The sequence below is a fragment of the Buceros rhinoceros genome, unplaced genomic scaffold (genome assembly GCF_000710305.1).
Source record: "Buceros rhinoceros silvestris isolate BGI_N320 unplaced genomic scaffold, ASM71030v1 scaffold1075, whole genome shotgun sequence".
Taxonomy (NCBI): domain Eukaryota; kingdom Metazoa; phylum Chordata; class Aves; order Bucerotiformes; family Bucerotidae; genus Buceros; species Buceros rhinoceros.
This window is the reverse complement of record NW_010411018.1, coordinates 3,716-21,439: the sequence shown is the minus strand read 5'-3', so window position 1 is coordinate 21,439 and position 17,724 is coordinate 3,716. Positions and strand designations below refer to the sequence as shown.

At 37.0% G+C, this 17,724-nt stretch overlaps 1 protein-coding gene across 11 annotated transcripts in view; it reads right to left on the bottom strand.

The window, feature by feature from the left end:
- Window positions 1–17,724, bottom strand: part of LOC104493188 (sodium channel protein type 3 subunit alpha) — a 63,682-nt gene that overhangs the window by 45,482 nt on the left and 476 nt on the right. For 6 of the 11 annotated variants that reach the window (XM_010135821.1, XM_010135822.1, XM_010135824.1 and 3 more), the window contains exons 2-10: window positions 14,167–14,285; window positions 13,157–13,246; window positions 11,556–11,684; window positions 10,772–10,863; window positions 9,646–9,918; window positions 9,287–9,350; window positions 8,276–8,417; window positions 7,924–8,130; window positions 5,027–5,326 (exon numbers count right to left, since the gene is read on the bottom strand). In XM_010135821.1, the coding sequence (XP_010134123.1) occupies window positions 5,027–5,326; window positions 7,924–8,130; window positions 8,276–8,417; window positions 9,287–9,350; window positions 9,646–9,918; window positions 10,772–10,863; window positions 11,556–11,684; window positions 13,157–13,246; window positions 14,167–14,285 (1,416 nt within the window). Of the gene's footprint in view, window positions 1–5,026; window positions 5,327–7,923; window positions 8,131–8,275; window positions 8,418–9,286; window positions 9,351–9,645; window positions 9,919–10,771; window positions 10,864–10,959; window positions 11,052–11,555; window positions 11,685–13,156; window positions 13,247–14,166; window positions 14,286–17,724 lie in introns of all 11 variants that reach the window. The other 5 variants (XM_010135823.1, XM_010135832.1, XM_010135826.1 and 2 more) reach the window with 4 other exon arrangements.

The following is a 17,724-nucleotide window of genomic DNA, read 5'->3' as shown; positions in this document are numbered from 1 at the left end:
CTAAGTTCTTGGTTTTTCAAAGAACAGTTACAGTGCTTTTTTCTTCATAGTATCAGTGTGTCCATTTCGAGAATATGGACATTAAGGGACCTGAAAGGGAAAAGAAAAATTCTTTTTAAGGTAATGTAGCAGGACTGAGGAAAAGTTGTGCAAAAGACAGACATAAGTAAGGTTGGACAGTTTTGAGCAAAGAAGGCAGGTTGAAATTCTATGGACCTATGTCTGTGCTGGCAACAGTTCTCAACTTCACTATCAAGATTTTGCAGGTATTTGTCTTTTATTCCCTCTTCTATTAGAGGACTGAGCTACAGATCTCTTACTTTTATTCCTTCTTCATCCCCTGGATGACAATGCTCACTGATCATTGTTTTCTATTCTATTTGCTACAGGCAGAAGTGGTCTCAAGCTTGGAATTAAATTCAGTCTGAGTTGATGTGAAGAACTTGTTTGCCCTCTTCACAGTGGGCTCAATAGTGTGAGAACAACATACACGGTACTCTAGAAGACAGAGGCAACAGCCTGGGGAAGCTCTGGAGGTATAGTGTGAACCTGACTAGTAGCAGTCTTAGTCATAGCACTCCAGGGTCTATGGCAGGCTGTACACCTACCAGGAGCTACCACTTGGCCATTGGGCAGCTTAAAGCAAGCATTCACCACGGACACAGTTACCTAAAGATATCCTCTTACAAATGAGGAAAATAAATCAGTGGTTGTTGGTAATTCATCTTTTAATTACAGGAGAAGCTGGTTAATGGAATGTTATTCTCCCTTGCTACATATTTTATTAACAGCATTCATGAATAAATAAAATGAATACTAACCGTGGAAAAGAGAAACCTTGCATTAAGCTTCCTTCAATTCTGCATTTGTACAAATCTTCACATCTAACTACATCAAAAACCTGGTTTGAGATGATTCTCAATATTTCACTAATTTTACAGGTGGGAAGTGCTCATATGTAATAGCAGTGCTTTTTATCTCAGGATAATTAAAGTGAAAGTGAAAACTGCATTATAATATATGTTTATATTAATACTGTGCAAACCGAAGACTGAATATATACATATGTCAATCCATATGTATGTCTGTATATGCAAACTCAGACTTACACATACACATACGTAATACATGTGCTGAACTGGTAGTACTGTCCATTATTAAGGCTGGCAGGTGTTTCCCTTTATGAGATGTACTATTTCTGCTTTTACAGCTATACCAAAGTTTAGTAATTTGGACAGAAATTTTCTATGCTGGCTGTCAGCCGCAGGCTGAGTTACTTGAAGAATATCAGCCAAATGGTTTTGCAAATCCATTTATGTAAACGTGGCTGGAGCAAAAGTGCTGTTTTACTTACGCTGAAACATAATTTTATCTAAGAAAAAAGCTCAAGCTGCTATAGAGCATGACACTGAATTCTGACAGTGGTTAACTAATTACTGCACCCTTTGTACATTTCTTTGTATTTGGCGAACCTTCAGCCTCTCAAAGAATCACACGCTCACTAGGTTTAGTGTGGCTACCACTGCTCTGCCACCCTTGGTTTTTTTTTTTTTTCCATGGCTAATATGCTTTGTCTGCAGGCCAGTCTTTCCAATACGTGTCATCGTGCTCTGAGCACAGCTAAATGGATCAGGCCCCTCAGGGACTTGGGAGGAGAAATGCCTTCGCTGCAAGTCCTGCTGGCTTGCGACAAAAGATGTAAGCCAAAAGGGCTGCAATTCTAACACATGTGGGGGCAGAGGTATGTGCGTCTGCATGCTCCTGGAGGTAAGGCCTGAAAGGAAAGCTTGGCTCTGCTTGCAGGCTGCATCATTCATTTGCACACAGAATGCTGTGTCAAAGGACAAAACCTCCACAGGGGCCGACTGAGCAGATTATCTCCCCTTGCCATTCCACCGCATTGCTTCATGCTCTGCCCCCTGTTTCACCAGGGAGCTAACTACACGACTAACAAGACACACCAGCTCTTCTGTACTAGTTCTGCTGCTGTAATCCTTCCACTTTTGTGGCAGGTGCTTTATTTCAGTTATATGCAGGAAATGTTTGTCCCAAAGCATTTTTAGAACTGCAAAACAATTGCCAAGACAATCTTTAATTAATAAATCATACTCAATTAGATTATTTGCCTGATACAAGTCTCATTGTATTTTTAAATTTTAAATTAATTTTTTAAAAACTTTATTTCAGATTGTCACTTATTTCCTTCCTGCTGTGTAATTTATGACCTCTCAAGATGAGCTCTTTCCTATTGCATCATTTCTTTCTTTTCTTTCAAAGCTAAGACATATACAATATTTGTTTTCACTTGATTTTAATTAATTTAAATTATTTATTCTGCTACATGAATACACATTTAATTTTAATGGTATCAAAAGTAATTTGAAATGCCTTGTTTTTCTAATCTTCATAGGCTTCTGTGAAAGTTTCACAGTTCTTCATGACAATTGTCAGGCCGAAAGCTTTCTGAGAGTTTCAGAGTATGAACAAGTACATCCCATAGTGGTTTTACTGTGTGTTAATAAAGCTACAGAAAGTTTATTTTCTATGGAATATATACATGAATCTCTATTCTTTTTTCTGTAAACAACAACATGTATGTAATAAAAACATAGTCTATTCCTTAACTGGTCACCAGAAGTATATAAAAGAGCAGGAGGGAATTTAGACTAGGCAATGGAGAGGCCTATTAACAGGTAGTTAAAGCACAGGACGAGCAGGCAGGAATTCGTCTCTGCTCCGACTTTGTCAGTGACTCTAGTGTGACCAAGTCAGTCACCATCCTCATCTATGAGGTACGAACACTTACAGATCTAAGCGAGGCAGAACTGTGCGGTCTAAGATCTTAGCGATTTTTGGCTGTAGCTCTTTTGCATCAGGCTGACTCAAAGTCCGTCCCAAAAGAGCAGCTTTGACCCAACATTAATAGTACATTTTATTAGACTGGAAATACGCTTTTACAGTATTACTCAAAGCAGTTGAGATAGATTTAATAATTTGCTTATCTTATGTTTTATTTATTTCTTATCCAGAGAACAACTTGGTCATTTTTCTTAATTATAATAAACATCACTTCACTTCCTCAGAAATGCAAATGTCAGACCAGGCATCATCCCTTATACTTGATTAATTACTGGGGCTTTGTCTCAAATTGAGTTTTCCTCCCCTCAGAACATACATTCCAGTGATTTCTGCCACTGAATCTCTCATTTTGTTTGAGTCTGTAAACTAACACACTTGATATGAACATTAAATGAGCTAAACATTGATAGTTAAACACGAGCAGTATTGATAGGTAAATTTCACATATTGGCTGAGACCAGAAATGATCATTTTGAAGAGATGCATTTTGAGTGATTTGTCTACAAGTACTGTAACTGTGTGTAGACTTGAAATAAGGAAATTTATCCTTAAGCGATGGAAGAGATCCTTTGCTTTAATGGAGTAGAGCTTTGAAGTTTGGACTAAATGATTTCCAGAGGTCCTTTCTCAACGATTTTTTTCTATAATTGCAACAATTCTCCATCTTGGAATAATGAATTTCTAATGGAAAAGAACAGTATGACTGAATTCTTATTAATATAAGCCCAAATGATCCCTATGTAGTTTGTTTTTATTGTGGAGTACTAGAGCTACTTTTCTCATTATTTACCATTTGAAGTACTAATTAAGGAAAACAATAGAAACTAATGCTAGTGTGGAATTTTCTGTTCTGTTGGGTTTATGTCTGGTGGGGTTTTGGTAGCTGGGTAGGGGGGCTACTGGCTACTGATTCCTGTAAGAAGCTTTGAGAAAGCTCCCTGGGCTCTAGGTTGGACCCATCTCTGGCCAAGGCCAAGCCAATCAGTCCCTCTGTGATAACGTCTGAAGGGGGGAGGGGCAGGGGAGATAGATTAGGAAATCTGTTGGGTGAGTTCCTTTGTTTTGGGAGCTCTTCTGTTTGGGGCAGGAGTGGGAGGTAAGAGAGACAACCATGCAGACACCCAGGTCATCAAGGAAGGAGAATCAACGACGGAGTAGAAACCCGCCTGCCACCTGTGAAGGATCCCGCTTTGGAGCTCCCAAAGAAGTCTATGACTCTGAGCGGGGGGGACTGGTGCTGAAGCGGTTTGTCATTGGGAGGACCACAGCCTGCAAAAGGGATCCATGCTAGTTGGAGAAGTTCGTGGAGAGCCATCTCCTGTGGGAGGGATGCTATGTTGCAGCAGGGGAGGACTGTGAGGAGTTTTTGCCCAAGGGGAGAAGAGCAGAAACAACATACAGTGCACTGGGATTGATCACAAGCCCCATTCCCTGTCCCGCTGCGCTCCTGGGGAAGGAGGTAGCAGAGCTGGGCCTGGAAAGAAGGGAGGAGTGGGGGAAAGGTATATTTAAGATCAGTTGTATTTATCACTGTCCTGCTCTGATTCAGCTGATGAATTGCTGGTGGTTTTCTTTAAATTAAATTGATTTGTTTCCCCAAGTTCAGTCTGTGTTTTGCCCATGACCATAATTGGAGAGGGTACTGTCCCTGTCCTGTGTCTTGACCCTTGAGTCTTTTTTTGTATCTTCTCCTCCCCATCCCCCTGGAGGGGGGTAGGAGAGTGTGAGCTGCTGTATGGTTGCTTTTTTGCCAGCTGGCTGGGCTCAAACCACGACACCTATGCAGGATATTTTGGTGACATGGTCTGCTAAAATGACCCACATGTTTGTATAGTTTTGCAGTAGATGCAAAACAGAGAACCTATGGTTGATTAAAGCAAATATATGAGGACTAATCAAAGTCTCTGATTATTTCTTAAATCTACCTGATACAACTTCAGAAATACATTTTCAGAAATGTTTTAATTAAGTTTACAATTATCCTTGGTATGTTCTTTTTATCCCTTACCTAACAGGATGGGTCAAACTGTATCAAACTGTATCACTATTAATGGTACTGGCACTGTTTTTCCTCTTAACTTTTACATTTCTTGCAATATGTAAAGGTGCTGTAATGTCAGTCAAATTAGAGTAGAGGTACATGATTTAATAAAAAAGAGCTCTGTACCTGGTGAGGAGATGTGAACCTTTTGTCATATGTCAGTTGACTTCCCTCTGTGGAGAAGCGGAAACTTTTCCTTCTGATACTGTCTTCTGACTCAGATTTGGGGAAGTTATCGATATCTCCTTTGTCCTCTGCTTCAGACATTTCTTTCTGTCTTCTTTTCTTCCTTCTGTTTCTTCTTTCTTTAGCACTTTTTGAGCTCAACTTTGATGCTTCTGAAGAACTTTCCAAGAGTTCTCCTAATCCCCCCACGCCACTGAAATCTCTTGATGCAACTGATGCTGCTGCTACTGCTGCTGTTGCCTGTCAGGTTACAAAGCGAGGTATTCTTAGTACAGTAGCCCAAAATGAACTGTTTTATAGGCTTTTATCAACTGTTTTTATTATCACCGTGGCAATACTGCTGGTTGTACAGCCCTGAGTATGCAAATATACATGAACAAATTGAACTGAAAATAAGCTCCTCATCATTTAGTAGCATGAGCTACTTGAAGCATCAACTTCAGCAGAACATTAGCATCACTATTGCTTAAAGACTTGCTGCACAAGACACTGGTCTAAAATTACGGTAGTCGGAAAAGTATGAACATGGTGCTTTTTCATGTATGTCAGACCTCCTTCCCCATTTTCTATTGAGCAAAACCCCAATGCTCTAATTCAGTTGATCCTTTCTGAGTCTTTAGAGAGAAAGATAATGCTTAACATACACCGTATGAGTTAATATATCATAATCCAACTAGCAGCCTGCAAGTATTAAATCCAGTGTTTCCTCTCTATCTTTACAGCAAGGACACTTCCCTCACTTTCCTTCTACCTTCACTGGCAACAGGCACATTCTCTAGACATCTCTTCAAGCCCTACCTCCCTCTTCAAGTTTTCCCTCCCACATTTCCCACTGTAAGAGCACTCTAGGTCTTTGTTATAGATACACAAAGGTACATTTATTGCCTGTTGCTGTTGCGGACAGAAAGAAGAGAACATTTAGGTTTCTTCTCTGATGGAAAGGGGCGAGTCGTCTTACTGGAGCAAAGAGCCATCCCAAAAACTCAGGACCAGTTTCTTCAACTACATTGGTCAGCCTACCTGATTTAGTTCATTAAGGAAAGTGGTTCATTTAGTCATCAAATAAAGGAATAATTGGGAGTGTGTCCAGTACTCTTCCTGAAAGAACTCTCTGGGAGACTTCTGTGAAATACTACTGTGGGTATGTTTGGGAAGATGATAGGCTGCTGTAAGATTACAAAAAAGGGTGGTGTGATAAATGGAAGACACTAGGGTTATATAAGAAAGATGACTACTAATTATCTGGCAAAACATTCTATATTCGATGCTAAATATTTCAGGAATGATGAGATCTTTTCACAGCTGGAAAGGATAGTTTGAAAGCTCATGGTATGAATTAATGTCTTTCTGCGCCTCCATATAAACCCCATGCTAAACGAGTTGACTTGTCACAGACTTTTTCTACTAAAAGGATTACTAAAAGGATTCTGAAGTGTTTATCTATTAAAAAAAATTATACTCAAAATTTTGTCATACTTGTTTCATAATATTGTCCTTCAAATACTCTAACAGAAACAAAGGCAGCAGATGCTAAGTCATCACCCATCTACTTCATAATACTAACACCAAAGGTCAGAGAAGTGGAGCAATCCAAAGACTGCTGGGATGACAGGTTTATAGATTAATAAGTTCAGTGTCAAGGGAGTGAAGAGATGGGTCTCACACACATTTTCGATTCAACCAATGCAGCAGCTCAGTGATTCACCTTGTAATGCATGCTTTCTGCTACTATTTTCACATACAAAAGGGATCATGACTGTAATACTGTTTTTCTTATAATGAATTGAGTGGCCATTCATTTAAAAAAGTAATGACTTTCCAAAGCCTTTATCCAACCTTGTAGTCTCTGTTTCATATGGGTCTATTCTTCTTCCTAATTCTGGATTGGCTTCATCTCTGTCCCCATTCTCAAACACCCAAATATCCAGATGAGCTTTCTGATATATTTTGATGTAACCGTTTGAAATGCTAATTAGATTTCACAGGTCATGCATAAAGCTTTTTTTTTAAAGAAAAATATGGAGAGTTTCATTTTCTATTAGCATTTTATAGAATCATTCTAACTTAGTGAAAGTATCTGTAATAAACATCGCCCTGTTGAAAATTACTATGTCAGATGAAAAGCAATAGAAAATCATCAAAAAATTGGACAGACGTCTGACTCACAGAACTGAATTCCTGCATATATTTTACTTTCAGATAAGAAAACCTCGCACAAAAGTATCTGTTTGAATGTCTTTTTCTCACAACACTTAAAATAATTTTCTTCTCTTTTCAAAGAAAACAGATCACTTTAAAAGAATTCTGAAGTAATACCTTTGTTATAAATATTGCTAGTCTGTTCTAAGGATATATAAACTTCTGCTTGACTTCAGTGTGCTTGAATTAGGGAAATGCTTAAATGCATTGCTGGATAGAAACCTGAAAGAACTCTGATTACAATCCTTCCTCTATTTTCTGAATGTTGGGGAAGAACTATCATGTATAGAAGACTGGACTTTTTTCATGCTGTTCATAAGATCTCTGACATAAAAGCATCATGAACTATGACTACTTAAAGTCAGGTTTCTAGGACACTCTTATCACAAGTATTTTCCTTTTACAGTCTTTTGGTGAACTTAGTGAACCATTCTTTTCTTTACCATTAGTCTGGTTTTTTTGCTGTTTGATTAGTTACTGATTTTCATTGGCTATTTCCACTTTTTTAAATTGCATGGTAAACAAGACAACTTCTTTCTTAATTCATTACACAGGTTTATACAGGCTCTAATTCATAAAATATTATTATCCTTCCTTTATGAATAAAGATATTCAGAAAGCGTAATTTCTATTATTACCTGAGCTTCTTCTTGTTGCTTCTTTAGCTGTTCCAGCATCTGTTGAAATTCTGCCTCTTTCTGTTCTGCTTCTTCCATGGTTGCTTGATTCTGTTCTTCATAGGCCATGGCAACCACAGCCAGGATCAAGTTAATCAGGTAGAAAGAACCCAGAAAAATCACCAGAACAAAAAATATCATGTATGTCTTCCCAGCAGCACGTAGTGTCTAGGAAGTAGAAAGAATATCTATATATTATTCCACCACTTAACTTTGTTACTGCAAGAGATTTTGGCTTATGTACAAGTAAGCCTATTTGTATAATTTTGTATGTCACCTACAGTTTGCTTTTTATGTCATAAAAATTTCTTACCAACTGGTACAGGTTTTCCCAGAAGTCCTGAGTCATTAGTCGAAACAGTGACAAAAAAGCCCAGCTGAAGGTGTCAAAACTTGTGTAGCCATAGTTGGGGTTTCTACCAGCTTTCACACATATATATCCCTCTGGACACTGCCTATGTGAAAACCAAAGAGGAGGTACTTAGTCATAACTTCTATTTCCTTCTAGAACATATTTATTATCTTTTGGAACAATACACATTATTTTTCCACAGGAAATCCATGAATTACAATTAAGTTAATAAGGAAAAAAGTCTTAAGAAATGAACTAAGAGTAAATGAAAGACACCCTTTCCATCTGTTCACTGAATGAAATGACCAGTTTAAATTCTCTTCAGTCACATATTACAAGTAGAATCTTTATTCAAACTGAATAATTTCCTGGTAGAAATAATTGCTAAAATGTTGTTAAGGTTACAGGCAGATTAAACAACATTATTAGCTAAATCCAATTGTACTGTCAGGGGTCTCCCACATAATGCTGAGATATCTTTTTTTTAATAAGCTTCTTCACTGTTGCCAGTTGGGTATGGGAGTTCACCTAACAATTCTACACTCAGGCACGTGTATAGCAGAATTCACCAGTAATGAAAAAGAGTTAGGCCTGAAAAAAAAAATTCAGTCTTGAACTATGAAGTCACTACTGAGCTTTCTTAATATTTTACATATTCTCTTTCTCAGTTCTAACCTTTGCTTTGATCCTACTTTCTTCAATCAGTACCTCTCCAGAAGAGACTTTACAAGAGTTCAGATTTTATCATTAACACCAACATCATTTTCCAGTCAAGCGGGAAGAAAGGCTATTGAGTACTTTGTTTAGCCAAAGAGTAAAATATTTTGACTTGAGTAAGAAGTCAATGTCTAGCAGCAAAACTTTATATGTTCTGTTAACACTGCTAAATATGGAGTTGCAACTGCCACAGATATGTTTAACGTTATTGCTTTTTCTGCAGAACATAACAGAGGATTTTTGAAAGGGTCTTACCCTGCATCAGAGCTATTACCACAAAGTAGGGCATCTCTTTGTCCTTCCAAAATGTAAAAATGAGCTGTGTAGAAAGCATTAGAAATATATGTGAACAAGTCAAATGGACCTGGAAGTACTACAAATAAAATAAAAATAAAATGTAATAAATTCAAAATGCTAGCTACTGATCACTTTGTAGTTTGTTTAGGAAACCTTCTGGTTATTTTACTTGTTTATTGTATATATTTGATCTCTGTCAGTGGTGACTGTAAACAGTTCTACGTAAGGCATAAATATAAAGCAATGTTCTTTGACCACAAATAGTTACATACTATAGCCACAAATATAGTAAAAATAGTTATATCAGACATTCTTACTTTCATCCTCAATGTAATCCTTCCAGTTAAATGTGCTCACTGTCATATTAACAAATGTACCATTTTCATCCACTGTGCTGTTAAAGTAGGAAATAACAGTTGTTTCAAAAGTAGAATTGTCTGGAGGCCACTGCAGGCATTTATTCCTCAGGTTGCCCATGAACAGTTGTAGCCCTATTAGTGCAAATACACTCAGACAAAACACAGTCAGGATCATAACATCCGAGAGCTTCTTCACAGACTGAATTAGGGCTCCCACAATAGTCTTTAGGCCTGCAAAGAGAAAAGATCCATACATTTATCAAAGAGTAGCTTTGTCCTTCCCATACAATTAACATGTCATGCAGACACTTAAAAAGAAATTATTTTTTTTATTTTTCAAAAAGTAAAGCTTCATGAGCAGCCTCAGAGCTTGTGAAGATGAATGAAAGAAAAAAATTTTTTTTAATGAATATGCAATGTACAGATATTCCAATAACTTGAATATATAACGTTATTCTCAAGCAGGAAATTTTATCGATCATGCTCTCCTGTTGTAGATTTGATTTTATTTCTTAATTTTTCTTTGCATTTAATATTCTGCCGATAATTCCATTTCCAGTTAATATTAAATATTACTTCAAACAGTATGAAGATGGAAAGACTGGCAAGTAATTTTGAGTAAAAAAATAATTTGCATTTGATAAATTTTCCTATACAATATTTCTCTCCTTTTTGGTAGCTTTTGTGTGTGTGTGTGTGTATTACTTGGTTGTCTTTAAGACTAATGTCAATTTTAAGTGGTAAGATAAATGAAAAAATCCCAAACCAAGAAAGCCATAGCACTAAAGCTTTTCTAATGTAAAAGAAACATAAGGTCATAATAAAATGCAGAAAACCAAAGCAAAATAACCCATAGGCCTCATATTTTATGTTTCATGCAAGAATTTGTTAAACTCAAAGGCTGATTTTGCAAAATAAAAGAAGCCAACGCTGAAAAGGCAAAGAATCATAACCAAGGTTTATGATCCATGCTTTTTTTTTCTTTTTCACAACATGAGCAGCAAACAGCAAGACTTATGCTCAACAGAGTGACTTCGACTTCAATGGAACGAAAGTCAGCCTCGGTGTTTAACCTCGCTCTCACCTGGAATGACTGATATTGTTTTCAAAGCTCGGAGAACTCTGAATGTTCTCAACGCTGAGACATTGCCCAGGTCCACAAACTCTGTCACATATCTGCAATAGGGGAGTTCACACACAAACACAATGACAGCACACAAATAACAGCTGGAGATACGAGGGGCCTAACACCTTACACCAACTACTTCTTACCTGGAATTACAGAAATAGTTTTCAAAGCTCTCAATACTCTGAAAGTTCGAAGAGCTGAAACATTGCCTAGGTTTACAAATTCTGTTACATACCTGTAGGATTAAATCACAGTTACTCAGAATTGAGGTAGAGCTTATATTAATTATGTGGGTCTTCATGACCTCTGTCACAATATTACCGATTATACTTTGAAATTTACCTGTGTCTTCAGTACACCTCACTTTTAGAATTATATTTTTTATCAATTTTGCTTAAATTTCATTGAAGTGAAACTCACTGAATTGTATTTGAACAGCTAATTAAGCTAATTATCTTGTAATAGGAGAGTGACATGAAGTCAAAGGGATGGCTTCCATTCTGGTGAGCAGAAAAGTGCAGGACATGAAATTAGTGTCCCTCGGCAATAATTACACTAGTTGATGACACTCCATGCTGGCTTCTGCCACATTTTACTTTGATTTGTAAATGCTAAAATGTGTGATACTAAACTTCACAGGTTACAAAAATTAAATACTTTAAAGTCAATATATTTCTTATAAGAATATTTGCCACTAATTTCATGCCCTAAAAGTTTAAAATGTTCTTGAACCACTTACGCCATTAAAATGACACTGAAGTCAAGCCAGTTCCATGGGTCTCGCAGAAAAGTAAAACCTTCTAAGCAGAATCCCCTTGCAAGAATTTTGATAAGTGATTCAAAGGTATAAATTCCAGTGAAAGTGTACCTGAAAAGCATCAGAGTAGGAATAATGGATTTTCACATGCTTATAGACAGTGCCATTCTTTATCAAAGATGACTTTGAAGAAAAGAAAAAGTATTTTAGAAATGAAATGAGGAAATCATTCACTTAACTTGCCTCAAACACTTAGGAATGTAATCATTGTTCAGTAGATGAAGTTTAAACCTGACACAAATAAACTACTCATTTTCTAAAAGCTTGGTTTAATCTCAGCTTTTGTGCTTGCAAATAATTTCAGACTAGTATCTATGGACACATTTCAGTCTTTGATATTTATATGTACATTCACTGGACTCACAGGGCTGCATCTGTGCATGCATTCACAAATCAGGTGGACATCTAAGAGTTACAAAAATGGTTTGGTTTTTTTTAGTCACAAAATCAGAGAGTTTTGTGAAAATTAGTTCTGGGTACTAACTATACTCATGCCTATAATACAGGTTTATTTCATGATTAATCATTAAATACAATAAAGCATGCCCAACTTGAAGATGTGGAGTCTGATTACCGATTTACCTGGTGTGGGAACAACCATTCATTTAAAAACATCGAATAATCAGTTACAGCCCATGTAATGCAGGGACTTCCTCAGACCCATGCGGATCTGTGCAGACATCCAGAACAAAGGAAATCTGCCTACAGACTCTACTGCTCAGCTTTCAGACTGCCAGCAACCCTAACAAGGCATAATCACTGCTGGGAAGAAGTGAATACTAGTGCAGTTTCTAAATACAGCGTTCAGAGAAAGATTCTTTAATGCAGTGAAATAAATTAATAGAAATCAATAATGGCTATTGGAGAACAGGAGGGAATGAAAGAAACCATAAGTGACTAGAAACAGGTTTTTCATGAGTAGCATTTCAAAGGAAAACATATTTCAAAGGAAAATGTGTATCTGTATTTTGTTAGAGAACAAATAGGCATGTAAAACCAATGAATGAGAAAGAGAAACAGAGATACTTTGAGGTTTCTTTACTTCTGTCAGCTCCTTGTACTCCTTCAGAGGTAAGGCCCTTCCTTCAGCAGTTTGTTTCTTGCAGTTTGGTTGTTGCGTGTGCCTGCTGTGGCTGGCGCTTGTGCATTGCAACAGTGAGCCACGGTGAACGTGCCACTGCGCTGAGACCATAGATACTCACTAATGACATGCAACAATTGAACAGGCGCATTTGAAGTTCTCGAGCTCCTTTTGCAATTTACAGCTCAGAACACCCAAGGACAAGAGCTTGTGTTTGTACTTTACAGTAGAAGTTCAGATATTCCTCGGACGTAATTTTAAAGAACAAGGTATTACTTAAATTATTCAGGAGGAAAACAGAAAGATACTAATGATCTCATGGAACCTTATTCTTCATGGTTCTGGAAAAGCCCACTCTGGCATGCAACTTTCCATAAATGCTTCTTGTTTGGAATCACACAAAAACAGAGACGTAAAAATGAAGTAAAAATGTTTAACTTACTCTACATTCTTTGTCCAGTCTGGAGGGTTACTCATGGTCATAAATACACAGTTGGTCAAAATAGTGCACATGATAAGCATGCTGAATAATGTAGGTTATAGTCAAGGCATGTAAATCAGAAAAGCATGACAGTTTTATAACACTGAAATAATGAACAATATTAAGTGTATAAAAATACCTAAAAAAAAGTGGCATTCTAAATAAAATACGAAAATAAAGCTTTGCACATAGGTTTTTCTAGTTTGAACGGTATGCCATCTGGCATGTTATGGTGCACTTACTGTAAAACAATGCATTCCTTTTGTAATTGTGGCAGGTTTATGATTTAAATGAAACAAACACATCCTTAGGTCTGTAAAAATATGAAATGAGTACCCAAACATAACTACTCATTGAAGGCAGGGGGATCATTCCAAAAGATCTTCAGGCAGAGGTTGGTTGTTTATGGCCAAGTTGATCTTTGGACGTGACTGAAATATATTTGAAAATATTGTCCTTTATTCTGACCTGGATCTTTTATAGGACACCTACCCCGATGCTGAAAACACAATGCTGAGAAAGCATGCTTGAAAGAGCAGCTTTTCACTCGTGCTCTTTTGTCCTTGCCAAGTCTAGTTCATGAATAGTACTACTGGTCTTGGTAAAAGTGTGACCTTAGATATGTTCAAGTGCAATGGTTTGTTACTAATTTGGCCTTAGCTGCAGGGCTTGGTGTGGGATTGGGTCTCTTTTTGTATATAAAGCCTAATATTTAGGCTCCGACAGCTTTAGGTAGTTCAGTAGAGAATGAAATTCTCTACTGAAGAGAGTGAATTTCCTTCTGAAATTCAGTAGGAATGAAGATCCACATGTGATACTGCTGCTTTTAAAGTGTGATCAGCTTATGTTTACTTAGCACAGTACACCCACGTGGTGTGACGTAATTTGTACATCCATAAGAAAAGTATTATTTCAGTAATTAAATAGTTTAAAATGGCAACCCTTAATTCAACATTAAGAAAAAAGGATATGAATGTACCAAAATCTTGATAGCAATTTTTCTGATGGGATTAAAAGGAGTTAAAATGTACAAGGCAGAGGTGGCACTGAATCGGAAAATTGCCTTTCCCTTATTCAATACTATGAAAGTCTGCAAAAAAGAAATACGAAATTAAAATACAATGATGTTGACTGCATAAATATATTTACCTCCTTCTAAAGGATTCCATTCTCCGCTGGAGATGTTAAAATTCCATTCTACTGTCTACCTGTGGTAGGAAAATAACTGATTTCTGTGAATACAGTGGATTAAGCCTTCCACAGCCAGTTCTCCACTTTGCTGAATTTCTCAGCATGTGACTGAATTCTGATGTTATTGAAGTTGGTGGGAATTATCAGCATCAATGTCAGTTTATCAATAATAGCAGAAATGTGGCATTTTATCACTAAAATATTTTCAATTTTATTTCTAATGGTCTTTGATTAAAGTCAGAGTTTCAGATTAATCAAATACGTTCTACCTTGTGAGCAAACACAAATAAAATCAAAATAGCGAAAGGGCAGTTCTAAATGCCAGTTTGTATTTGGAACAAATACTTGACAGAATTATATACACATATACATGGTGTCAAGGACACAGTCGCTAAACACCTGTCACTAAACAATTAACCATAACTTAAAAATAGTTTTCCTTTCATTTTAGATTTTTAAATACTACCAATATCAATAGTATGTATATTCTAAAAATGTATCTGTGAAAAAATAAAAGGGATTAATAAATTGCCAGCTGACACAATTCTGAGCAGTCTGAGACAAATGTACACCAGTATTTGGCATCCTATTACAACAAAACCTTTCTTCAAAAAAAAAAAAAAGGCAGTTTTAATTTTTAGCAATATGCCCTTATTTTCCCTATATCTGAGCACCAAATTTAGGTAGTTACCATATTTTGAAATTTGACCTGATGAATCTGCGGTTTGTGTTCATTTCATTCTGTTCCTGTTGGCGGTCATTGCCTAAGTGTTTTCATTTTTGCTCCAACTGTATTTGTGTATGAGTTTTACTTGCATCCTTGGTGCTGTTTGAAATTTCTGCAGGACATGACTATTCATTCCTTTTGCTCTTTGTCAATGGTAATGGCTCTGCTTTGTGTTACCATAATAGAGTCTTTGTTATGCTCTCAGCAGAGCTATATAGTATCACTGTTCTCCATGTTGATTTCCATTCTCTGTAAAAACTTGGCTGTGATCAGAAAAATGCTGCCCTCTCCGTGGCCTTTACTGCCTGTCTGGTCTGACGTCTCTGGGAGAGAAAGCAAACCTCTCTTCAGTGGGAAAGAAAACAGGTAAAGGAGTGTTGCTGGTGCCTTTTCACAGAATAACATCAAGCATAGAATTGAGGATGACAGGAAATGGACTCACACTCATTGGCATTTCTCTCTGCCCTACAGTATTTCACTCAACTAGAAATGCTAGAAAGATGTTGCCTGTCCCAAGGTCGCTGCTGTAGCAGAGCCTGAAGGCAGACTATAATTCACGTATGATTTTCTCTGCATTGACAAGTCGATGATTAAGAGTAGTTTCTGGTATAAACTGGAAGAGGGATGGCTAATTCTAGTTCATCGTTTAAGATGTCCATTTGTTTTCCTTTGAGCACGAGGCTGGTACATAACCTAAACACAGATGTCACCTCTGATGAAAGATTCTGCAGTTTACTAATTACCAACAAGTCCATCAGTAGTCTGAGTTTATACACTTTTGTTCCAAAAAATCTGACTACTTTTTCTAATCATTGGAGGTTAGACAGTATCCTTATAGGTTTAACTTCTCAGGTTTTCTGATACTTCATTTGTAGAAGGCTAGTTTAGAAAACTTCATTCCTGAACTTATTTATGCAACTTTATTCTTGAATTCTTTTGCAGCTAGGGGGTTAGTGCACACCATTATACTGTAAGTAAGAATGTGCATGGAACTGTTGATATAACCAAAACCACTTAAATGAAAATAACCCTTGGCCCCACTCTTTCTCCAAGCTTTTTTTTTTTTTTATTTCCTTAATAGTGTTAATATTTGTATTATCTACAGCACTCTTCATTTAACTTTGGCAACTGTTAGGTTACGCAAATACAAATGGATTCTGCTTTAGTCTCCATTCCTATTGCTGAAGCCATAATTTTAAAAAAGGTTTCATGAACAAAAAGCAACCTCAAATTTAGTCACAAAATTGAGAGTACTATTGGCATGATATTTTCGTAACAAACAAAGCACGTTTCTTTAGTTTACAATATTTTACGTCTTCATTTTTTTTACAGTTGCTCAATGTCAAGTTTCTTATCTTTATGGCACCCTGAAATGCTTCAAGCTGTCATCAGAGCAACTGTGTCCATTTCCTTGTCTATTTCAGACAGACGGAAAAGATAATCCCAAGTATTTGTCCATGAAACACCTTCTGCATTTTTAAATTTAGGTTTATTATCCACAGCTGCATCTTCCTTCACTCTCTTTACCCACAACACTTTGCAGGTCTATTAGGAACTGAGAGAACACCTTGATGCTCCTAAAGAAGCATGCAGAAATAAGCACATAGAGTAGAGAAGAGAACCTGCTCTTCCTGCCAGCTGTACCTTTTACTATCTGTGCAGGACATACGGTATTTTTAACTGTTCCCAGGCAGGACTATTTCAGATCTTGGAGGAGTTTAACACAGGCTACAATTAAACCCAGCTATGGAAATACACTCGTTTGTTCCTTGTCTTTCTCTGAAGTCATGTAATGGCAGTCTGTTTCCAGATTGTATGCGTCATTGCTACAAGACCAAAACCATACACTCTACTGCAGATCCTGACTTTAAAAGGTCAAGGGGCAAACTTTTTACTTGAATGGATCTGTTTGAAATAGCCTTTCTATCTCTAAGCCTCTGGCTTGGGGATCATGTGAAAATGAGGACTCAAACAAGGAAGTACACCTCTTTTAGTTTACATTCTTCATAGAGCACAACTCTGGTATTAGAGGTCCAGATGTGTTACAGACTCACACATGCAACTCAAGCACCTTGTTTTTCTCTCAGAATGCATAACTGCATTCTGCTCTTTTTATATGAAAGCACTTGATTTGTTTTCAGAACAACAAAACTGTCTTTTTTCGGATCCTCCCTCAAAATCCAACTTTTCTATGATGTCTGCCACAGACTTCTAATTGACAGCTGTGCAGCAGAGATCTATCATAGCAATCCCAAGCACCCCAAACAAGAGTTTTCACTGTAGTAGTTTTATATGACCACATATATATATATTATATACATACATGTATAGATACAGGTTTACATAAGTTATATAGCTATAACAGAAAAAAGAGCGTGTCTCCTTTATTTCACTAACTTGGATGGATGCTACTACTTGGATGGTTATCTACAACCATCTCCACTGCAAAACCATGCTTAGAACACCTCGTGTGTTATACCCAGTCTTACTGCTACATTGAAATCTGGAAAATTCGGTCTTGTTCTCAAGTTCAGGCAAGCTCAAGAAATTTATGTCTTCCTTGCAATGAAGTAAATAAGTTGGAGTCACGGTACAGACGAGCATAAATTAG